The 24,274-nt window shown below is 38.8% G+C and overlaps 5 protein-coding genes across 7 annotated transcripts; 3 read left to right on the top strand and 2 right to left on the bottom strand.

Annotated features, from left to right (window-relative positions):
* The first annotated feature begins 384 nt into the window (after positions 1-384).
* Positions 385-1,835, top strand: LOC111796236 (uncharacterized). Its single transcript, XM_023678994.2, has 2 exons — positions 385-931; positions 1,529-1,835. Exons 1-2 carry the CDS (start codon positions 662-664, stop codon positions 1,640-1,642), a joined length of 384 nt encoding a protein of 127 aa, XP_023534762.1. The 5' UTR covers positions 385-661; the 3' UTR covers positions 1,643-1,835.
* Positions 1,836-2,424: 589 nt separating this feature from the next.
* On the top strand, positions 2,425-5,225 carry LOC111796226 (SNARE-like superfamily protein). 2 transcript variants are annotated; one of them, XM_087124112.1, is made up of 6 exons: positions 2,425-2,618; positions 2,779-2,864; positions 2,975-3,039; positions 3,431-3,513; positions 4,446-4,513; positions 4,911-5,225. In XM_087124112.1, exons 1-6 carry the CDS (start codon positions 2,538-2,540, stop codon positions 5,059-5,061), a joined length of 534 nt encoding a protein of 177 aa, XP_086980238.1. In that variant the 5' UTR covers positions 2,425-2,537; the 3' UTR covers positions 5,062-5,225. The 2 variants fall into 2 exon arrangements, with proteins under 2 accessions (XP_086980238.1, XP_086980239.1); XM_087124113.1 differs by lacking the exon at positions 4,446-4,513 and having other exon boundaries at positions 2,433-2,618.
* A 340-nt stretch (positions 5,226-5,565) lies between these two features.
* LOC111795503 (aspartic proteinase Asp1) lies at positions 5,566-9,007 on the top strand. Of its 2 annotated transcripts, none has more exons than XM_087124110.1 (8): positions 5,566-6,042; positions 6,612-6,698; positions 6,976-7,199; positions 7,669-7,896; positions 7,987-8,125; positions 8,202-8,402; positions 8,473-8,545; positions 8,684-9,007. In XM_087124110.1, exons 1-8 carry the CDS (start codon positions 5,935-5,937, stop codon positions 8,791-8,793), a joined length of 1,170 nt encoding a protein of 389 aa, XP_086980236.1. In that variant the 5' UTR covers positions 5,566-5,934; the 3' UTR covers positions 8,794-9,007. The 2 variants fall into 2 exon arrangements, with proteins under 2 accessions (XP_086980236.1, XP_023533734.1); XM_023677966.2 differs by having other exon boundaries at positions 5,571-6,042; positions 6,581-6,698.
* On the bottom strand, positions 8,982-10,603 carry LOC111795504 (NAC transcription factor 32-like). The gene is made up of 3 exons (XM_023677967.2): positions 10,287-10,603; positions 9,917-10,194; positions 8,982-9,828 (listed from the first exon to the last, which is right to left on the bottom strand). The coding sequence occupies exons 1-3, from the start codon at positions 10,447-10,449 to the stop codon at positions 9,382-9,384; spliced, it is 888 nt and encodes a 295-aa protein (XP_023533735.1). The 5' UTR covers positions 10,450-10,603; the 3' UTR covers positions 8,982-9,381.
* Positions 10,604-13,246: 2,643 nt separating this feature from the next.
* LOC111794593 (putative glucan 1,3-alpha-glucosidase) lies at positions 13,247-23,859 on the bottom strand. The gene is made up of 6 exons (XM_023676644.2): positions 21,971-23,859; positions 18,821-19,094; positions 18,617-18,752; positions 17,927-18,137; positions 13,998-14,204; positions 13,247-13,765 (listed from the first exon to the last, which is right to left on the bottom strand). The coding sequence occupies exons 1-6, from the start codon at positions 23,528-23,530 to the stop codon at positions 13,400-13,402; spliced, it is 2,754 nt and encodes a 917-aa protein (XP_023532412.1). The 5' UTR covers positions 23,531-23,859; the 3' UTR covers positions 13,247-13,399.
* Between the last annotated feature and the right edge of the window lie 415 nt (positions 23,860-24,274).

Below are 24,274 nucleotides of genomic sequence, written 5' to 3'. Positions count from 1 at the left end.
TCGACGAATCTGTAAGGAAACGCTCAAGTTTAAGAATCTTACACATATAAATGGTTAAAATACGAATTTTTTTCACTTTCGCTTCCGGGCCATTTTGCACTCAAATTCCATAGGTGTTAACATAGGAACTTTTTTCCCCATTGAGACAGGGTCGTTAACTCGATCTGAAAAGTTGTCGGAATTTTGTTGATTTGACCATTAGAGGTAAAATCATATGTATTTGTATTCATCCCAAATCCTACCTTCCTTTCTTTCCATGCTTTAGTTCAAAACGCCTGTTTGCAAAGATAGAGAACACAACCGTTTCACAACCAAATTTGCTTATGGAAGCAGTTGAACAAAGGGGTAGAAGATATTTAGTTAAATCAAACAAAATAAGAGTGAGCTTCTGGAAGTTAGCTCTCAAACGGCTAACAACTGTAAATAAATAGAAAGGTGGTGCAGTTAGAGATGCGCATTCTGTGAGGCTTTCTTTCTTGCACTTCTTGGTTCTGATTTGGCCCATCATTTTGTAACGCTTTCTTTCTTGCACTTCTTGGTTCAAGCAAAATGTAAGCATACTTCTGAAGCACTATGATTCCTTGTGCATTTGTCTTCTTTATTTTACTGTCTTGGCCCCAAAGCTTCGTATGTACTAAATAAATGAGATGGACATAGCGCCATGTACAGGCATAAGGCAGAGTTGGAGGAGTTAGAAGAGGATTTAAAAGAGGAGTTAGAAGAAGAGTTAGAAGAGGAGTTAGAAGAAGATGCACGTAGGAGGATGGAAGAACTAATTCAGAAGAATGTTGCTGAAAGGTTAAATTCTGAAGAGGTTAAATTAGAAATACAAAGGCGAATAGAGGAAGGTCGCAAAAAATTGTTTGATGATGTTGATCTGCAACTTGAGAAAGAGAAAGAAGCCGCCCTCACGGCTGGAAGACTGAAAGAGGTACCCATTTTCTTTCCTATTCTTTTTGCTACATTTTATGGTTGTACAACGCCAAGTGCACATTGATACTCATCATATGTATTAGAAGAGATTACTTTGGGTAATAAAAATACAGTTTGCGATCATACAATTTGGACAAAGTAAACACAAGGAGTTGATTTGCGATCACTTCTCCAGGGATATTGGTTTCATCAGAGATTTTAAAATACAGTTGCTTTTGAGAATTCTAATCTCCCATTTATTGCTTGATCACTAACCATTTCCATCAGTACTCATGCTTGCTTACACCATAAACTAATGTCTTTTGCCGTGTTGCCTACATGACTAGTAGTGGTTGTTGTGGCATGGATGAGGGGGTGTGTCCATCCGGTGAATCTGGTGAAATGGAAGGTAGTGGGGATAGCTAGGAGGTGTAGGAATTACGGACTTCCACAATGATACGATATTATCCACTTTGAGCATAAGTTTTCGTAGCTTTGCTTTTGATTTTCCTAAAAGTCCTCGTACTAATGTTTATATGCACGTTTTTTGGTGAAATTTCTGTCTATATTTCCTGTTAAATTGAAGTATGATGTTGTTGAATGTAACATTTGGCAGGAACAGGCCCGGAAGGAGAGAGAAGAGGTGGATAGAATGCTTGAAGAGAATAAGAGAAGGGTAGAAGAAGCTCAGGGAAGAGAAGCTCTGAAGCTTATTCAGAGACAAAAATAGGAGACAGCTCGGACAAAAAAGCTGGAATAAGAAGAAAATATAGAATGGGAATAGGAAGAAGATGGTTTTTTTCTTTTTTTTTTGGGAGCTCTGAGTCTTTCTGTTTTGTGGTTGTCCTTCGAATATGACATGGACTACATAAATTTTAGGTAGTTGATTTGTTAGATCTATTAAAAATGAGAAATAAAGGTGGGATCCAAAGTCAAATATCCATTAATGGAGTAGGATACAAGCTATCTACTAGACCCTATATACATAAAATATATTCTACAACTAACTTTATAGCTTAAATCAAATTTTATAATATGATCTCAATCCGTAATATAATTTAGTACGATGTGAAACTTTGTTCATGCGTAAATATTTTATTTTATTTTATTTTATTGGCATTTTGTTTCTATTAGAATTTTTATGATTTTAGATGCTAAATGTGTTATTTTATTCATTATTAATTTAGATGCGCAATGAATTAAACCACTCACTTAATAATTAAAATTATCTAATTATTTTGGTCTCAAATATAAATACTAAACTAAGAGTATCTAATTATCTTATAATTATATTATATTTTATTTAATTCAAATTTATCATTTTTTATTTTAAAATCCCTACCTTCTCTCCTCATTATGCTAGGCTGTTTTACCTTTTTTATCAGCTCAAAAAAAAAAAAAAAAAAAAAAAAACTACTTGGGATAAATTAGTCCAAATTTAAATTGAAAATTCTAAATAAGTTACATCTAAACATATCTGCATGCAAGTTAGAAGCTTTAGCAATTAGTTAGCCCAAAAGAAATACCCAAGCCCAACCCAACTCGTCTCCCTCGCTTCAACTCTCTCTCTCTCTCTCTCTCTCTCATCTTACACCGCCGGCAACTTCTCGAATTGCTTCTCTGCAATGGCGACCACAGCTTGTTTCATCATCGTCAGTAGGAACAACATCCCTATTTATGAAGCTGAAGTCGGATCTGCTGCTAAAGTATTTCCTTCTTTTTCATTTTCTATCGTTTCACGTTTAGATCGCATTTTTCCTTCACGAGATCGCCAGAAAAGAAAAAAAAGATGATTTCATTTTGGTTCTTTAATTACTTTAGTTTTGACTGTCATTGGTCGCTCATCTTTTTGGCTTGACATGAAAGAGAGAGGATTCTGCTCAGCTGCATCAATTTATATTGCACGCGTCCCTTGACATTGTTCAAGACCTGGCATGGACTACTAGTGCTATGTGAGGTCTTATTCCTTCAGTTTTATTATTAGATCATCGAGATACCTCTTTTTTCTTCTATTTCCTTTGAAATTCCCTTTAGATTCTTTTTCTTGGTGCGTTTTTTGCAGGTTCTTGAAAGCAGTCGATAGATTCAATGATCTGGTGGTGTCTGTTTATGTAACCGCTGGCCATATCCTTTAATATCGAGGGGGGTTTTTCGGGAACAATGTGATGGGAATTGAGTCAAATTTCATCAATTTATTTACTTTTAAAAGAGCCTCTTTGGTCTTTGGTCTTAAGAATGCTGGTTTTAAGAATTAATGATTGCCTTCTCTTTTTTTTTCCCGGTCCAATATTTGTTCTCGAGAATCTATACCCTCACCACCCCGATTGCATTACTGAAGTATTTATACTGATAAAACGGTCCCAATCCTTTTCTAAGATATAGCAGGCAAACATTTTCATTGTAATGGGATCAATGTTGTACTATGATTCTGGAATTCTATATACATTTGAGAGATTAAATTCAGTTTATAGTTCCTATTATTTCCTTTTCTGGTTTTTCTTTGACTATTCACTACATACGCGATTGATGTTACTTCATGACTCTCGCAATGATGATGGAATCAAGAGTTTTTTTCAAGAGGTTCACGAGCTTTACATAAAGGTAAGTTTGACATGTTTCTTAGGTATTATTATTATTATTATTGCTATATTGGAAGGTGTAATGCTTGATTTACTATGGTATATTACTTAGGTTGAGTGAACTGTACCTCATTTGAATAGATCCCACTAGATAGAGTTCATTCTTTTCCCTCAAATATACTGAATTTTGACATTTGAATGGTACAGTTGTTAAATAAATAAATAAATTGTATCCCTTGAGTCTTAACTGTATATATTGACCAAAAAGAGTAAGTGGTTGATTTGTTATGAGTTCAGGTTGTCATCTTGAGTTTGCATGAGGCTTGAGATAGGGGTGGCAAGGATGGTTCATTTTTTGGATCCCTTGTTGTTTGGTCGTGTCAGGATGCTTAGATTCATGGCTCCTCTAGATTCCTTCAATGTGTTATTATTGTCTCTGTAGCACAGGATTGTGACCTATTTCTTCTAGGGAAATTAATTGGCTTTTGGAAATAAAATTGATAGAATGATTTGAAATCGTGTAGTAAAGTTACAAAATATTGTTAATAATTTATCGAGTGGATTTACGTGTTTGTCCCATGAAATTGTTGAGGTGCACTTAAGAGGGTCCGGACACTCACAGATATATGAAGAAAAAAAATCTAATGGGTTAAGATTTCATCATCATAATTTAATTGCTGAAAGAACTATTTGTAGAAAAGCTATGTTTGGAACATACCAAGATTTAATATCCTCTAACAGTGTACTTCAGCATTATGCTCAACTTGATTACATCACATTGAACAAAATGTTAGTGATAAAGATTTCCCGACTTGTCTGTCATCTTCTCCTGATATATGATTCAATTAGCCAATCAAACTTTGAATGCTTGAGGCTTTCTTGAATGGTAAGAAAGTGGTGTCAAGAGGGGAGTGTAATTGTTGTTCTGCTGATTTGTATCTGCTGTCATAATAGTATGATCCGGAGTACCACCCATCCCCAGCACTACGTACTTTTCCGTTGGAAAAAGTTTACCAATCAATGTATGGTATGCCTTTAATCAGCTATTCTGCAAATGAAATTAAATATTTCCTTGATTATTCTAGATTGAGTTTCCTATACGAGAACTTCTGTGACTCCTCTCCTTCATTTATTATTATTTTCTCTTTTGGTTTTTTAGTGCACTGTTAGTTGGTATTCCTATCAAGTTTTGTAAGTTTCATCTAGTTAGGATTTCAAAACCTTTAATTCACGTTTAGCACTACATTAGATAAAAGGTTTGGCACTTTGGTTTGGTCTCCGTTAGTCTACTCTGTACTATATTTGAAACTTAGTGAATGATGTAACATTGTTGTTGCAAAGATTTTGACGAGAGTGATTAAATTTTGTGGAATATTTTTATATTATTTATCCATTCCAAATTGCTTTGTGAATTTGCAGACTATACTTAATCCCCTCTACTTGCCTGGATCCCGCATCACATCTTCACATTTCGACACAAAAGTCCGTGCACTTGCGAGGAAGTATCTCTAGTGTTCACCTTGATTGCAGACCAACTGTGCTTTGTGACAATGAGCTTCAAAGTTTATAGCAGCATTGATTTTTCTATAATTGTGTTACATTTTGATCTTTTCTTTGCTATTTGTGGTCCTGACATTAAACCACTCAGTAGTTAAATATTGCTCAATGTCAATTATGGACTTTGTATGGCTTGATTACGAGCAGGAATAATAGCACTTAACAGCATTGATGTAATGCCCTCCCCGCTCCCTTTTACCCATCTTTTTATTGTAGGGAGTCCTATTGTGTTCTATCTTTTACAAGACAGGAATACTAAAATCATGCAAGAATGCGTTTTGAAGAAAGCTAAAGAGACAGCCCATTCCTTTTTTGAACTTTTGTGGTTGTTCCTTTCGATTTCCTTATACTTGCAATTAATGATTTGTATGGCACAAAGCAATGCCATCTATCATCCAGGGCCCGAGGAAAAGAATAAGAATCCCTCTCGTGAAGTCTCCTCCTCAGCGGGGGAAAAGAATAACAAACAAATCCATGAAAATGTTGCGAAAGAAAGATGTGATTCTTGGCGGGATAGGAAGGTTATATTTATTATAAGACAACCGAAATTGTGGTAGAAAAGGTCTAGTGTAACCCTTGGAAAAGGAAGGTAATAAGCTTATATGAATCCAGGTCCCGAAACAAAACAGAACAGAAAAAAAGAAAAAAACTCCAAGCCCAAGAGACCACAACCAAATCTCCACAAATTCCATCAACCATTTTTCAAGTTTTGGTTCCATTCCTTAGAGATGTCCCGAACCCACAACAAGGGTGCAAGAAACTGATTTTATATGGGCTTCGATTGTCGAATCATGGGGAAAGGGGTATTGATGATATTGGTGCCGATGGTGTTCTCCATAAGCTGTTTGGCTCCATGTTCAGCTTCTTCCTTCTTTAAGGATAAGCTATGGGAGAGGAGGAGGCCAACTCTGTCGGTGCCGATCGCATCCGCATCCTCTTCGATTCCTTCATCCTCTATTGTGCTGCCTCTTCAAGGGAACGTCTTTCCAAATGGGTAAGCCACAACTCTGCTCACAGCTCCACCATGTTTCAGCTTTTGTTTTTCCTATTTCGATTTTACTCTACTGTTTCGAAGTACGGAAGTGGTTGAAAAGGGAGTTCAATGTGATTGTGATGCCTCTTAGTATCACATTGATGTCGTTTATCTTAGTGTGTTGTAACAACCTGGAAAAGAATGGGAATTGGAGTTTGGAAGGCCGTTGCAAATCTTATCTTAATGTATCTTCTCCCCCCGTGTTAAATGGGAATTGAGAAGACTACGAGACTCTGTTTCCCATGTTTTGACTTTCTGCCCTAAGTTCTTATTCTGTTTCTGTACAATTGCATTTGAGGTGTATTTATGAGTGCTTTTCAAAATGGCTTTTTAATTTTGAAGAAAAGGAACACATCCCCAAAAGAAGTGTTTCTATAATAAGACCCATTTGAAGATATATATCTCTGTTCTTGTTGAGGCTCACTTTCTTTACTATCAGAGCATAAATAATTCTTTTCATCAATGTGTTTGAGATCATATAATTTGTATCCTTTTTCAGGTTCTATAACGTTACCCTTTTTATAGGGCAGCCTCCAAAGCCTTACTTTCTAGATCCTGACACCGGTAGTGACCTCACTTGGCTTCAATGTGACGCTCCATGTCAGCAGTGCACTGAGGTAAATTGTTATTTGATTCAGCAGTTAATGTTCATTGCAAGGGTATTCTTGAAAATATGATGACCAAATGAACGAAGAAAGTTACTAAACTACACCTTCGGCTTCAGTTGAGTTAGTTCTCATCACAAGTAATCTGAATTCCCATCTTTGAATGTATGTTTTATTTGAAGTCTCCTCAATATTCTTCTTCTTGATATGCTTATTGCTTCTGTCATTTCTTTTGGTGTTGAGAGTTGAGATTGAATGTATCAAATTGATGACCTTGTTTCCCTTTCAGACACCTCATCCGCTCTATCAACCAAGCAACGATCTTGTCCCGTGTAAGGACCCTCTGTGTATGTCCTTGCACTCATCTATTGACCACAGATGTGAGAACCCAGATCAATGTGACTACGAGGTTGAGTATGCAGATGGAGGTTCGTCTCTTGGAGTCCTTGTCAGGGATATTTTTCCTCTCAACTTAACCAATGGGGATCCAATTAGACCCCGTTTGACCCTCGGGTAAGCCGCTTGACTGCCTCAGTTATTCTTCTTAATCAAATTACTTTGTTGAGTTCCTGGCAACCTAAACCAACCTTGCGTTTTCCAATTAAAACCATACATGAGAGCTATGCAAAAATAAACACCTTTTCATGCTGCCATATATTTTCTTTTGGCGAACTCCTGATATTGCAACACAACGGATAGCATAATGTAAAGCTAGAGCTTATGCTGAAAACGGAACATATGTATTCATGAAGAACCCAGATAATTAAGGTCGCAACAGGCACTAGATTTCGTGACAGAATGATTCTGATTAGTATTTTCAACAGTCATCAATAAAGACTATATAGTACGAGAGATTTATATTCGGTGTGCTTCTAACCGTAGTTTCCGGTTCGTGTGGTTAAATAAAATGCATGTAGAGTCAGTTGCATGTCAGCTATTTGAATCTGTAGTACTGAGTTTTGTTTCATTTGATTACACTCAGATGTGGTTATGATCAAGATCCTGGATCATCATCTTATCACCCCATGGATGGAGTACTTGGCCTTGGAAAGGGAGCAGTAAGCATTGTTTCACAGCTGCACAATCAGGGCATTGTCCGTAACGTTGTTGGTCACTGTTTCAGCAGCAAAGGAGGAGGATATCTTTTCTTTGGGGATGATATTTATGATCCGTATCGCTTAGCTTGGACGCCCATGTCACGGGACTACCCGTAAGTAACCTACCTTGATCATACATTTATCTTGTTATGATTCATGTCGACTCCTAATCTCACGAAACATGCTCTATGTGATTGTATCAGGAAGCACTACTCCCCTGGGTTTGGGGACCTATTCTTCAATGGAAGAAGTACTGGACTCAGAAACCTCTTCGTAGTTTTTGACAGTGGGAGCTCTTACACATACTTCAATGCTCAGGCTTATCAAATTATAACATCTTTGGTAAATCATCCGTAAAAAAAACCTTCGATTCTTTTTCTCAATGATTCTTTAGTTCATGTTGGTACTGTTCTTGTAGTTGAATAGAGAACTAACTGGGAAACCGCTAAGAGAAGCCAAGGATGATGACACGCTGCCGCTCTGCTGGAGAGGGCGGAATCCATTCAAAAGCTTACGTGATGTGAGAAAATATTTCAAGCCATTGGCATTGAGCTTTTCCAGTGGTAGAAGAAGCAAAGCAGTGTTCGAAATGCCAATGGAAAGTTATCTTATAATATCGGTAAGCTCCAACCCTCTACAACTACAATTTATAAGTTGAATGATTTAACTTATAAGTTTTGGATTGGCAGTCCAAGGGGAATGTTTGCTTGGGAATTCTGAACGGCAGTGAAGTTGGGCTTGAGAACTCCAATATCATTGGTGGTACGTACGTTATTTTGCATGCATTGCATGTTATTTCTCATAAAAACGAATGCCGTCATAGCCATGCAAAATTATTCTTTTATTAAAGAGAAAAAGGGAAAAAAAGAAGCCTCATCTTGTGTGGGGTTTGGTTGACAGATATTTCGATGCAAGATAAGATGGTAGTGTACAACAACGAGAAGCAAGCAATTGGATGGGCTACTGCCAACTGTGATCGGGTGCCCAAGTCTAGTGTTGGTAGCTTGTGAAGATACATGATCAGAGATCTTATTCTGAAAGGAGTGTTTCAGGAGAAGTCCTTGGAGTTGGCAATAGGATATAGATAAAATTTGTATTAAAAGCTAATGTATGTACACACAACAATCATAGCAACCGAACAAGTTGTTTGTAATGTAACATGAAATACACTTGGATTGATTTACCAAGTGCAGTAATAGAATTGGAACTGACATTATTTATTAATTCTGCTTTTGGAATTACAAAAATCAATCTGATTTCATTCATGTCTGGTGCAGCAGCATCATTTGGTTTGTCGCAGTTGCAGGCAGCCTTGGGATTATACGAGGCTTGAATGAGAGGGGCTCGAATAAGGATGATGAAGGTCGTCAACTCTAGAAGCAGAGGTCGGTCAATTCTCTTCTAACTAAATTCTTCATTCCAGCAAAAAAAAGGAGACATCACAATACTTTTGGGCATATTGGTTTTGGGTTCATCAAAGAATCTGCTAAAAATATGGATATTATGTTATATATAGTAGAAAGCGGAAGCCTGGCAATGGGGTTGAATGCAACCCCTTAGTCCATGCCCTTACGGCGGCGGCGGCGGTGGTGGTGTGGTTAAATCTGCCTCTGTAAACACGAAAACATATCCTGAAATGGCGGCAGATGGTCCATCTGGAACGGAACCTGACTTCCAAATGGATCGTCCTCAGTCATGGAGAAAGAATCCATGTAATTGAACTGGAAAAAGTCAAAGTCTGGTGCTCCTCCACCCCACTTGGGTTCACTTTGGACCTCCTTATCCCACGTGACCTCCGGCGATGTCACCGGATCGGAGCCACTGGAGTCGTCGGTATGCATTATGGGCACCGAATCCGAAGTGTCCATATGCAATTGGTTGTTATGGATTGGGAGGTGTAGCATGTTGGTGGTGCTAGGCATCGTAATAATGGGCTTCTCTTCCTCGAAGTCTGGGAATTCGGATGCCTTGTCGTCGGTGGATTGGTAATGCTTTTCTATGCATCCCTTCTTGTTGTAGATACGACACAGCACCCAGTCATCCAACTGCAAAAATTAATGAACCCACAGGAGCCATCAACAACCAAATTCAAATTTCAAACCGGAAACAGAGATGGGGTGAAGAGTTAGTTACCCTCAAGTTGTGGGGTTTCTTGGTAGCGGATCGGTCAACGTTGGCGAGGCGATACTCGTGCATAATCCAATTGGTCTTGACGCCGGTTGGGGCCTTGCCGGCGTAGAAAACGAGTGCCTTCTTGATGCCAAGAGGTTTGGGGCGGCCGATGGGCTTGTCAGCGCCGGTAGCCTTCCAGTAGCCGGTACCGGCAGCACGGTTGGGGCGGGAGCCGTTGGGGTACTTGCGGTCCCTTGGGGAGAAGAAATACCACTCCTTTTCACCACAGACAGCCAATTCTGGAGAATGAAAACGCAAAACGAAAATTGAAAAAGGGAAGAAAAGAGAAGAAGAGGAAAATAAAGGGAGAAATTGAAGAAGAAAAAGATACCAGGAAGGTGCCAGGGGTCGTATTTGTAAAGATCGATCTCCTTGATAATGGGGACGGCGATGGGCTGAGAGGAGCACTTTCTGCAGAGGTAGTGAAGGACTAGCTCCTCATCAGTAGGGTGAAATCTGAAGCCTGGAGGTAACTCGAGCCCAGCTACGGTCATTTGCTATCGGATTGGTGCTTTGGAACTGCTTCTCCGCTCTGTTCGTGTGGGTGGGCGTGTTGCCGGATCTGATCTAACTCCGATGAGCGAGCGGCGGCTGGGTTCAGGAATGGGTGAGCACAGAGGGGGAAGAATGAGAGATATATATAACCAATTCGGTGACTTCTTATCTTCTAGAACCCAAACCCAAAACACACATGCCACGCCATTATCAAATCTAAAAATAATAATAAATAAAATAATTTATGGTCTTTGTTTTTTTAGTCCCAAGTAATATATTGGAAAAACGTTAATTAAGGAAAAATGAATAATAATGTTTAGGTGTAAGTGAGGAGGGGAGTGACGAATGGAATATGGACACGTGAAGAGGGTGTTTAGGCGTTTGTGTCACTGCCTGCGTCAGCACACAGCTGGGGTGCTTGAATGTCGGCTAAGGAAGAGAGTGCCTGGTCATAAAGGGAGGTTGACGGTCGACAAAATGGTCAGCAGTAGGGTCCCACCCCCCTCCCATCTTACCCATAAATCCGCCTTCGCCTTGCTTTGAATAACTTGCGTTGAGCTCTCTGACCCTGACCCCGACCCTGACCCTGACCCTGGAATTTTTGCACGTGCGACATCTAACACCATACCACACACATGCCCATGCCCATTTTTTTTCCACAAGTCATAACTAACAATAATACATATTTGACTCACTGTTATTGTTTGTTACACATAGTATATTGGAGGGAGAAAGTAAAGAGAAAATATTTTTCAAGAATTATTTATTTATTTATTTACTTGAAAGAAATGGCAGTTATATCATAGATTAAATATCGTGTAGCTGATGACATGGCAATTAGCATTATGCAGAGCAGAGCAGAGCACAGCTAAAAAGGCATAATATACATTAATATAATATGGAAGTGGTAATCACACCCACACCAGCACGCAAACAAAGCAAGAGGGAGAGGAGGATGCTTCCCACGCATTTTCATTTTACCACTTTTTTCTTTTCTTTTTTTTTTTTTCTTTTTTTGGTCATTTTGTGTTGTAGGGGGCCACACCTTTTCTCCAAGTGAAAATGACGCAAACGTTGGGCTACTTTTTCCTTAGATTTTGTCCCCCCCCCCCCCTCCCCTTTTTTTCTTCTTGAGACTTTTTTTTAACACCTCACCTTATCACCACCTGCTTAAATCCTCCAAACGCACAATTTCTGCTCTGCTGTGAATTTTTAATCATTATTATTCTCTTCACATTTAGTTATGGCAAGGACATAATTGGGGAAAAAAAAAAAAAAAAGGAACAATTGATAAGAAGATAGAATAGGAATAACACTAATTAAAATTATTTCTTTTTGAACAGTGTCTCATACTATTTTATTATACAGTAGGATTGGCTGTCCTTTTAAAATAACACCGGTCTATTAAATACCCACGAATTATGGTGATATTTTTGTAATCTTGATTAAACGACTCAATAGAAATTATATATATATAAAAAAAACATAATCACAAATCATGCGAGCATTACATCAAAGCTACAGCCAATGTCCTCCACCAAAATAAATAAATAAATAAATAAAAATATTAATGAAGGAACTATTTTGCCGACCATTCGATTTGGAAAGGTCGATGGGCAGGGATTTTAGGGCTGGTGGGAAGGCTTTTAAAAGTTGAATGAAAACGAAGATGATTTCCATCTGGGTATTGTTCTATTCTGGATAAGGCAGATCGGAAATTAAAGCTGAATCATTATACACCCAAATTCTCTCTAATCTTAGACACAATCATTTCCTAAGCATTTCAATACACAAAAGGGAGATTATATCAATTAATAAGTACATTAAAAAATAGAAAAAGATTGCTATTTTGTTTTCTTGTTTTTTTCCTTGGGGGCGAGGAGTTGAAAGTGACGCCATGCAGATGATATTCCTTACCGTGATCCACAATATTCTTTATTGTGCCTCAAGCTTCAATCCGCCGCCTTTTAAAGAAGGGAAAAAAAAGAAAAAAAGAAAAAAAAAATGGTCGTGGCAACTGGGTTCATGCATATCCCCAAGAAGGGTCGCTATCAAAGTTGGAAAAAACACACACATCCAGGTAAAATGAACATCCTTTGCTGCCTTCCCCGAACCTTCTTATCTTTTCCCTTCCAAGCCCTCAATATTGACTCTTGACTCCTTAAAACCTAGTGTAATAATTGTGGTCAAATTTCAAACCAATGGGGCCTGAGCCCATGTTAACAATTACACTCATCAGGCCCAACCCCAATGAACCCTTCACCTACAAGCAACTTACAAATCAAATATCCTACTTTCCCAACTTAAGTATCCATTCCTAAAGGAATCATTTATGAGTTAGGACTCATATATCCTTTTTCCTGAGTTCACGTCATAATAAAAAAAAAACAAAAAAAAAACCTAGATTCCTACCATTGCCCTTATAGATATAGATGGAGTGCTACCTGAGTGCCAAATACGCGGGAGCCTCCTTTTCGAGTACCCTTCCTGTTTCTTTGTTTTGCCCCTGTTTTCTTTCAGCAACCACAAGAAGATGCCAATTCCTATTGTTACCTAATATGCCATTCAAAGATTCGCAAGAGAACAGAAATTCAGTAAGGTTGGGTGCCCACTGTTTCTTTACCTTCTGTTTTCTTCTTATCCCTGTATAACTAAATTTCTACCATGGCGCCACATGTATTGTTTCTGTACTGTTTCAAAAGGTCAATAACCCCAAAGATCTGACCATACGGGAGAAACTCAAAGCCAACTGTCAAGTTTAAACAATCAAATCATAGGATGGTAAGAAACGAAACATTTCAGCAGGAACTTTTAATGTCTGCTTTCCCAAATGCTATTAGTTCAAGTCTTGTGAACAACAGTTTCAATCACCGGATGCACCACAAAGTGTACACCATTCTTTTCTTACCCTATCTTTTTCATTTCTATCATAAAGAAAATTATGAACTCTTACAAAATTTTTACCGTCCAATCATCTGTAATCAACAAGTTCGGCTTCCGAATGGTAAGGACTGATATGCGTCGCCCTGTTTGGAAGTGGAGTGGACCAAGTTCGATATCAACCTTTATATTTTCTGGCTCAACTAGAGCAGACTTTGATCCGGAGTGTCCCAGCAGTATAATCCTCTCAATAACACAGTTGGAAGAAAACTTCGTGCTGGCAGAAGCATTAGGCCTTACGTTCAATGAGGTGAGCTTGCCTGCTGAGAACACAAATCGGCGATGGATGTATGCCCCTTGCTTAAATTCAAAGCTTTTGCCATCATCAATGTAAAGCTCGCCTTCAGCTTCTTGTGAACTATTAAGAGCTACTACCTATAAAAGATACAAAAATGTTGTAAGCCACCAAACTAGAGATCTAATCGAGGTCCAGAGACTGAAAAAAAAAAACGTGTATACATTCGCAGTATACTTCTTCCACCTAAACCACTAGCTGGTTAAACTTAAAACATATTTGCACACAGCATGACGGAAATCTGAAATTTAGAAAACTATGACATTGCTAATATGAGAAAGAATGCGTCTAGGAAGGGTATCAAGTACATACCAAAGTGTAGGGGTCATTCACCATCTGTGTGGAGCTCCGCCGAAAGCGGTCTTTTCTGGGCATTATCGTTCCAGCTTTCTGGAAGGCAGGGATGCCTTCTTCAGAAACCTCTAGCTGGTGGGTGATACCACCCTTATATGCAGTACCAGTTCTAAAATCATACCAAGATTGTTTTCCAGGCAAATACACCGATACTCTTTTAGCTTCCTAAAAGTGGAACCAATCACATCATAATATTGCATAAGGAAACGACAATCAATGAATATAAAACTTAAATAAAGTAAAAACTAGATGAAGCTAAAGAAAAGGGGGTATTAAAGGTTATAAAATGTTAAAGAAAAACTAAAAGCTAAATAAATTTCACTCTAACTCTGAAATTTGACAATGCGACATCTTAGCTCCTGATGTCAAAGAAATGATTTGGATTGTTCCTGAAATAAACGCTCCATTAATGTCCTCATAAGTTCAATGATCGATTTCCTTTTTTTTCTAACATCGATTCCAAAATGACAATTCAAGTTCATATATTTACTTATGCAACCACTCCTCCTTCATGCACTTCTCTCTGCAACAATCTTCTCTCTATGAGAAACTCTTAACTTCTTTCTTGTCTTTCCTTTCAACCGTTCCTCTCTTTGCATGAAAGACCCTCACTTTATTTTTATTTTTTTTTCTTGTCTTTCTGTTCTTATGAAGATTGGCAAAAACCACATGAATCTAAGCCATCTTTAGGACATATCATGCAGAAAAACACTGGGGTCTGTCTCGCACATTCACCAACTGTAATCCAACTGTAATGACCAGTACTTTTTTTTAAATAAATAAGGAGAAAGTTTGATGACAGTTGGAAAAGAGATAAAAAAAAGGAAGGGAAAAAAAAGGATGGAAGGTCTGGGGAGCCACTGGCCGTTTGCTGTGGCCATCATAACTCTAGAGATTTGGGACGCTTGGGAGATTTCTCTTATTAAAATTCGGTCTTAATTCAAAAACAATTTTTATCTTTGGCCATACTATTGCTATTCCATGGAGGTTTATGACGGAACCTAATCAAGCCCTGAGGTACATGGCTCTTTTTTTTTCCTTTGCCCTTCTTTGATTTTGCCCACATTTGGGCAGTTTAAGAAGCAAGGGAAGGCAATTGGACAAGAAACACAACAAAGAGAGGAGCTTGGATCAAGAACCCTACTCGTGGAACCATCGTTGTCGGAGGTAGTCAACCGTCGATTCACCTTGGAGGAACTCAAAACCACCCAGCAATGCTATGATCATCCACTGAGGAACTGCGAGGGAGAAGGAGGGCACTCGGAATCGGGCAAAGGAGCTCGTGTCACATGGTGAGTTCTCTCATAAAATACCTATACCTAGAGAGCTTCACTCAATTTCCTAATGAATTAGGTTTTGCGCCGACGAAGTGAAGTTGGCAGAACGTAAAGAGAGAACTAGGAAAAGGGAGGGGCTTTGGTTTCTACAAGCTGTGCAGAGAATTTCTCCCGCGAGGAAGGAAGCACAACCTGACCCTGTCTACCTGACCCGACTTGACCCAACTAGCTGAACAACCCAACCGGTAAGATCTAACCCGAACCAACCTTTTTCCTTTTTTGTGTGGTTTGGCCTATTTTGCTCCAATTTTCACCCTGTTTTCACCGAATTTCATGATTCTTCACCTAATGGGACAGTTTAGGAGTGGGAATTGGAATATCTTTGAAGGCCCAAAATCGAGTCAGGAAGTCTACAATCAAGTAGTCACTAAGCAATACTCATAGGGGTCGACAAGTACAATGGGTATTATTAGAAAGCTTGATGAAAAACCCAATTCATCAAGTTGTATATAGTTAAGCTTAGGAACTTGTTCGTTTTCTGGTTTAGCGTAATATTATATTTAAAGCTTCCGCTTGTATGTTTGAACTCTGATTAGTCCTAACTTTATGAGGACTCCAACCTGTCTCGTATGTTTGTAAATATGTTGATTGAGCATGTTGGACATCATTACATGAATGGTAGTATGTTATAGGGACTAAACACCCTTATTTGCCCAAATATTATCTTGGATATATGCTATGTGCCCTAGAGAGCCTAAATGAGTATGCATGAACATGAGCAATTATATCACATTCCCTTAGTTCTAGAACCTACATTGGGTCCCACAAGCATTTTCGAGTGACCATACAAATCAAGTAGGGATGGCTGGGGCATAAACCCTAATCGTAAACTTTCCCAGCATGGTTGAGGTCTACTTGATACATTTGAGGTTAGTTGTCACCCACAAGGGGCTCCGAGAGTCGTAGAGGGTATGCTACTAGGGTGCACCTAAAAGATAATTCATATGGGGTGCAAGCGGTCAAAGTACTGGTCTACGTATAGTGCACTAGTTACCTCATACACATGAGACTTACCCACAAGCTCATTATAGGGCGAGTTGACTCCTGTGCCAATAGCACAGGGTTAGGGATGGACGGTGGAAAATGTCTAACAAAAGGCTAAGTACAACCAAACCCTACATTATGGTATGAGGGGCATTAGCTATACACCCTAGAGTAGGAGTGTATAGGGTTTAGGTACGTATAAGCCTTACAAGGCTAGCACAAATGGTAAGCCATGAAATTGGTTAATACTAGAGTTAGAATATGAGCACATAACTTAAGAGACCATCATAAGGATTAAGTTTGATGAGGGCCTACAAGTAGATTGCTTACTAAGTATTTTTATACTTATTCCATGTTCTTTTTTACAGATGGAGTGTAGACCACTGTCGACGAGGGGAATGTGCACAGCGTGTAGCTGCAGGGGTGCCCCTTTAGGTTAAGTTGTCTTCCTTCTTGTCATTCATATTATTTTAAATGTTGCTTCTCGAAATTTGTGTATTTTTGTAAACTGTTTTTATTCGACTCTGCAAATATTGTTTTGTACTTTCGAAACGTAGTTTATGTCAGATTTGCTATTGGCTTTGAAACTAAGCTTGGAGATTTCGAAAACCAGGTCATTACACCAACTTACCTTCAGTTTCTCAGGTGAGGTCAACGATGGGGAAAGAGAGCAATAACCAAAACCCATACTCCCCATCAAACCACTCTCTCTTCCATATCCACAGCCCAATTTTTCTCAAAGAAAATGCTCTCTCAAGTTTCTCAGGTGAGGTCAAGGATGGGGAAAGAGAGCAATAGCCAAAACCCATACTCCCCTTCAAACCACTCTCTCTGCCATATCCACAGCCCAATTTTTCTCAAAGAAAATGCTCTCTCAAATCCTCATCACCCAAATGATTTCAGAGTCCATTTGTATTTTCTGTTTTGAGTTCTCTCCTTCCTGCAATTTCAAAGCTTCAGACTCTCTCCCTCTCTCAACTCTAGCACCTGTCTCTCTCCCTCTCTCTCCTTCCTCCAATAGCATAGCTCCCACATCCCCCTCTTGCACACTCATTGGCTTGTATATAGACCCACTTGCTACTAAGATGGGATGTTGACTCAGAGCTTTATGCTAAGTAAGCAACCTGAAGATAAGAAGCATGCGAGTCGGTGCAACTTATTTCAGGTGAAATGGGTTTTCGATGCTTCTTTTCCTCTCTATGAATCATCTTAAAGCTGCCCCTCGTTTCTAATGACCAGCCAAAACCGAAGGATGCAAAGAGAACAAAACAAATGCAAGACAAGAATGGCGCACTACAAAACAACCACATTAGCTCTCCACTTGAGCACTTAATTCGCTCAGTCACTAGATCATCCATAGTACTAAAAGAACAGTGATTGTAGGGACCAATTTAGATCATTTCTCTAACTCTCAAAGCTTAAATTGTAGCCTTTTCTAAAATTAAGGGACTAAAGTAAGACTCATTTCGAGCTTCAAGACAGATGTACCCTAGGGACCTCTCTCTCTTATGCTTTAAGAAACCAAAAATGCATCCTTTTCCCACTATTTGTTGTTAAATGAATTACCTTGGTATATATTCCCTGCACCAAAAGACCGCTCCCTACCATGAAAGCTTCATCATTTTTAAATGTAGCTTCATCAGATGGAAATTCCATCCACAATGGACGTACAACAGGAACACCACTTGTATTTGCTTCTCGAAATAGGGTATAGAAATAAGGTAGCAACATATAGCGGATGCGTATAGCATCTCTCATCAATTCTGTATTTCGTTCCCTGTAATAATGTAACAAATAACACAAGTTGTCAATAAAAAAAGAAATACAATTTCTATCACTAGTTAATTTTCCTCTGTTTTTATACATCTTGTTAACAATAGAAAGGAAGATAATTGAATTGCAGATTTAGTGGATTCCGTATCTGAGATCTCATAAGTTCAATGCATTGAAATCCAGCAGTTAATTTTACATCATAAACTCAGTAAAAACTTGATGGTGCCAACCATACTAGTTAAATCATAACCATGATCATGAGACAACAAAACAGTGCTCCAACAAAAGCAAAATTGAGTAGACTAATCCAAACTTGACATGAACGGCTGAGAATTTTTCGCAAACTTGCATATGAACTAAAAAACATTTAACAAGACATGCTTTCTGATGGTTGACAACTTCCGTTAAGAACCTTGTCAATAGATCCCTTAATTATATGACCTAAAGATCAAATTTGAAAGATAGAAGTACATGATATCCTACCCGAATAACCAAGGTTCTCTTCTTTTGGTGTCATGGTGAGCATGGCCCCTAAAGAAGGGATAAAAAGCACCTAGCTGATACCAACGCACTAACAGCTCAGTCTCAGGATTTCCAAAAAAACCACCAACATCGGCACCTGTTGAAACAACTTACTATAACTGCTAAAACAAATGATAGTTCCACGTCCAACAAAGGAATCCATACCTGAGAATGACAATCCGGTAAGACCAAGAGTCAAAACCATCGGAACAGAAACCCTGAGATGATCCCAATCAGCTGAGTTATCTCCTGTCCATACTGCTCCATATCTTTGCGTCCCTGCAAAAAGTGCTCGTGAGAGCACAAAAGGCCTATCCTTACCATCACCCCGCTTAACTAGTCCCTCTGAAGTGGCCATGTGAAAGTAGTATCCATACGCATTGTGTAATTCCCGATGTTCCACACCTCCTTGATGTAAAGCATTTCGAGGCATTGTAACCTAGATAGAGACATCAGTTAGTTTGATAACATCACAGCGAACTGCAGAAGAGCACAACCTGTTCCAAACTACTTTTTTCTTTAATATAAAACAATATATTATTCAATACAATAAATGAAAAATAAACAGCTAAGAAAATAAATGGTCTAAAAAGTAAGGAACAAATGACAAGGAAGAAGTCCTTATTCAATATGAACTTAAAGAAAAAAAGGTAAGCCTGACAGACTTAAGATCACACTAGGTCAGAAATGAGTATTCTCAAAACTAAGTCTTCAACAATACAATTAAAAAAAATAAGCCTCTTACTTCTTTCCATCCAACCAGAAAGTGTATTGATAGCAAGGGAAATATGAATAGGAGAAAAGACCTTTGATTACTTCCAACAGCTCAAAAGCAGGTTCATTCCACATAATTATAATATCACCAGAGGATCCGGAAGCCTCAAGAGCCAAACACCCAATCTTGTGGCCGCTCCAAAGGATTTGATGATGTAACGATCCACCAAAGCCAATTTTGTTTCTCAAAGGATGACAATAGCGGGATTGTACTTGAGAATGAGAGAATGAACGAGAGCCCTCTTCTCCAAAGAACCCAAACAGCAGATATTCCAAGAAAGAATCATATAGAAGATGTGGACCCATCCTTCACCTGCTTGGTTGGGATTTATCGTAATTGATATGGGAGACAAGACCCGAGATTTCTCAGACAAGTTTGCTATGTTTTTTGGCTTTCAAGAGAGATTAAAAAGGAAATCCTTTCATCGCCAAAGATTTTCAATCGGCTTTCATCAACGGTAAGCAAATACTTAATGCACCTATTGCAGACGATACTCTACTCTTTCCATAAGCATCTTATTAAGTGGGCTAAAGTTCGTCTCCCTTTTGAAAATGGCGGCTTTAGTCTCCAAAGTATTAAAGACAAAAACTGGGTTCTCTTGGCAAAATGGGTTTGGAGATACCAAAAGGATAAAAGGGCTCTGTGGCATCTGATTATTGATGCAAATTTTGGTACAAAGAACCAAAGTTGCCATCCGGGTAGCATTCACTACATTCATCAAATGATCCTTAGAAAAAAATTCTGAAGCATAAATCTCTTATTCACAACACCGGTGACAAAAATTGGAAATGGGACTTCCACTACTTTTTGGCATGATCGATGGCTGGGGGTCTCTCCCTGGTATTTAGCTTACCCACTGCTTTTTTTCCCTATCTAATAGACAACTCACTACTGTAAAAGACATGTGGAATAAGGATTTGGTTTTGTGGGACTTATAGTTCAGAAGGTAAAGAAGTGGCAGAATGGGCAGATTTTAGCATTATCTTAAACATCAACCATTAGTCAAGTGAGGAAGATTTCCGGGTGTGACCATTAGAGAAGTCTGGAAATTTCACTACAAAATCTCTGCTAAACAGCATTGCTCCCCGTCTACAGATTATCCTTGCCTTTGTATAAAGGTCATTTGGTCTGGCATTTATTCAAAGAAGATGAAATTCTTCATTTGCGAATTTGTTCATTTAGCTTTTAACACCACTGATAGGCTTCAATGCAAGTTCCCCTCCATGGCTCACACTCATAATAGGCTTCAATGTAACTTCGCTCAGATTTTTTGGAACTATCTGACGTCTGTTTTTAATTGGAAGTTGGCCCTACCAAAGGACCCCCATACTCTCTTATCTCCACCCGTATTGGGACACCCTTTTAAAGACGATGGAAAGTCTTCGGCAGAATCTGATTTGGGCATTTTTTGGTCGGTTTGGATCAAAAGAAATCATAGAACTTTTGTGAGCAAGGAAAAGACATTCAGTCTTCTTTGATAGCGTTCTGCTCCTAGCTTTACCTTGGGGTAAACTGAATTCATTTTTTTCCTCTTAAAGTATTTCATCACTTTTGACCAATTGGAAGATGTATATCATAATTCCATTGGTTTGGGGCTTTCTCTCCTCCTTTTTGTAAATTTCATACATCAATGAAACTATTTCTTATAAATAAAAAATATTTCTTTACAGCCAAGTACCTAAAGGACAACCCAAACTGAAGACTTAAATAAATGACTTTCTGCATAGAAGCCTGCCAATGGACATCCCAAATCATGAAGGAAGCAATATCTTATAGAAAATCCAGCAAACTCCATACTTCAAATGCAAATGGCAGTTCATACCATAACTTCTTCCAAAAAAAATTATCAGCACTAGAAAAGCACAACCTACGAGGCAAGTTTACTTCCCACCACAACCCCCAACCCCCGGGCTAGCAATAAAGACAGTCATACCTTTATGCTTCTCCCCTCAAAACAATATCTTTTGATCCATAGATACATCCCTTTATGCAGTTGATCCATCTCCTTCCAAACCATTTCTTCTTGAAAACCATTATTAATAATTCCTAATCAACCATATCATGGGCTCTCCTGTTGTCAATTTTAAGCACCTATCCTCAAAATTTGCCTGTATATTCTTCCAGAGCTCCATTTTGAACAAGGGTAGGATCAATTATTGGTCCCCTTTGATAAAAGCATTTAAACTTGTTGATATTGTAGAAGCTAATATCCGTTTCAATCGCTCATCCAAGTTTTTAACAACAATTTTATCAATATTAATGTATCTAAAATCTTTTGCCTTCTCCGCATTTGCTTCTTTTTTCTTTTGGTTTTGAATAGCTCATATATTATCAGAAAAAATTAACAAATAAGAGGCTCTAAATTCTTAAGCCAAGCCTTTTATAGCTGAGCACTCGATAATGAGTACATAAAGGCATCCCAGTGATGGATAGTATATGCTTACGTAACCAGGCATGCAAGAAATAATGGAAAACAGAAAAAGAATTGTGCCGAATAACACCTTAGAACAAGGAATAAATGTAAACAATTCAGTAAGTACCTCGGGACCATTGAAAACAGAAGGCTCGTTCATATCATTCCATATGTATAAGGAAGGAGTCGAACCAACATAGTTTTCTAGAGAGAACTTCTCTCCCCACCATGACCTAATCTCTGGACTTAACATGTCCAGGTACGATGATGAACCTGGCCAGCACCAGCCGTCAAAATCATTTCCAGCAGCATCCTTCACATAATATCCTTTCTTGCTTGCTTCCTTATGCAATGGAAAATTATCATCCCGCTTAATATGGGGATCCACTATGGTAACCATGCGTCTTCCTTTGGTAGCCAACTTTCTCTGCATCTCTTCCGGATTTGGAAAAAGCGCCCTATCCCATGTAAAATACCTTTTTCCATCCGTGTGCTCAATATCAAGCCACAAGACATCGTAAGGAATATCATATTCATCAAATTTAGAATCGACATGTGCCACATCTTCTTCATCCCTATAATTCCACCTACATTGATGATATGCTGTTGCAAAGAGCTGGGGCATTGCCGGAGTCCCAGTCACACTCGTGTACTGACGAACAATATCCTTAGGGCCTGGACCTACAAAAAAGAACGTGTCCACGATGCCCGCCTCACTCATCCAAAAAGTATCGATTCTATTTTGAGATGAAGGAAGAGAAATCCCAGATTCAGCATCCCAGCCAGATCCAAGAACATCAATTTGCATTTCAGCAGCATTCAACCAAAAAAAACCAGAAGTTCCACGCAATTTCCCGTGTGAAATCATGAAAGGGATCGACCCGTAAATCCCAAACGGAGACTCATGAACATATTCGAAAACATCCAAATTGAACAGCCTGTAAGGTTCCGACTCCTCGACATCGGGTCCTCTGGTGGGCTTCAGAGCGAGACTAGTTGCATGTTCCGGTATTCCATATACAAAATCAGCATCATAAAACGAAACGTCGAAACTAACGGATTGGGGACCGTACGGCCTGGTATCGGTATGCCCTCTGAACTTCTCCTCCCAGTCCTCGCCTTCTTCCTTAATCCTCAACTGCTCAAAATCGAATAAACCATGAGAATTTAGAGACAATACGCGCTTACCCGACTTCTCACGAACGAAAACCTCAAACGGATCTTGGCGAAGAACGGCCTCATAATCATCGGACAAGTACACAATCGAAGAGGGGCTCAAATCGTTGCCAATAGTCTCAGTTGAAATTCTCTGCAACCAGATCTTTTTGGTGTAAAACTCGTCGACAATAACATCGGGCACCTGAAATCGCTTTTTGGGTGGAGCTAGAGAAGGATCCTCGTCAATCCTGAGGCGCAGAATGCCGTCCTGATACACAGAAAGAGCGAGTAACAAGGGCTTGGATTGATTCTCCAGGTCCTGATTCCTGGGGAGGAGGATGGCGGTGAGGTCCCCGTCGGTGATGGAAACATCATGGGCAACTAGGGAACAGGATCCGGGCTTAAAGGCGCGGGCTCGCTTGCAGAAGGGAGTCTGATTGCAGGTCCTGAACTCTTCCTTCTTCCATGGGAGGACGAAGGTGAGGTGCAGAAGGAAGAGGAGTAGAAGGAGAAGGTAGGAAACGGTCATGGTAGAGCTTTGATCAGGCAGAGATCATAGTAGATTGTGCCGGCAGGGGAATTGGTGGTGAAGACGGCAGCTCCAAATCTCGTAGACGAATCGAGATACTCTTCTGGACTCCTTGCAATCAAGGAAAGAAATGGATTTGGGAGGCAACTAAAGTGGAAATTTGGTTTTATAGTTCCACAAAACCTCCTACATCAATCCGCATTGTTCCCAAGGCAAGGGTAATCGCTGCAATTAAAAAAAAAAAAAAAAAAGTAAATGAAAATTTGGAGTTCCTTGTTTTTTCCCCCCTAATTCAATCGGATCTCAAGGGGGAAAAAAAGATGAGAAACAAAGAAATAGAATATTAAATTAGGCAGAAAATTGATTAAAAATTTAAATCAATTATAGCTTTTATAAACAACCCTAGAAATCCAAGATGAGATGGTATTTAACGATGGTTGCAGAAGCGTGTTATTTTTAACATTTTCCAAATTTTTAGGGTGTTAAAAGATGAATGAATTGGACACGTATTTTGAATAAAAATAGTTTTATTGACCATTTTTATCTTTCAAACAGGTACAATTGCAAATTTTTGGGTGCAATAATGATTGTAATTTCGTATTCATCATAAATTTTTCTAAACCTAAAATTAATAAGATTTAAACTCTACACCTTCACTTTCTAACACCCACAAATTAAAATTCTTAAACAAATATTTGAAAGCATGCAAAAAAAAATATATATATATATATATAGTTATCGACA

Source organism: Cucurbita pepo, chromosome 5 (assembly GCF_057944985.1).
Source record: "Cucurbita pepo subsp. pepo isolate OVF chromosome 5, ASM5794498v1, whole genome shotgun sequence".
NCBI lineage: Eukaryota > Viridiplantae > Streptophyta > Magnoliopsida > Cucurbitales > Cucurbitaceae > Cucurbita > Cucurbita pepo.
This window is presented reverse-complemented; position numbering and strand designations above follow the sequence as displayed.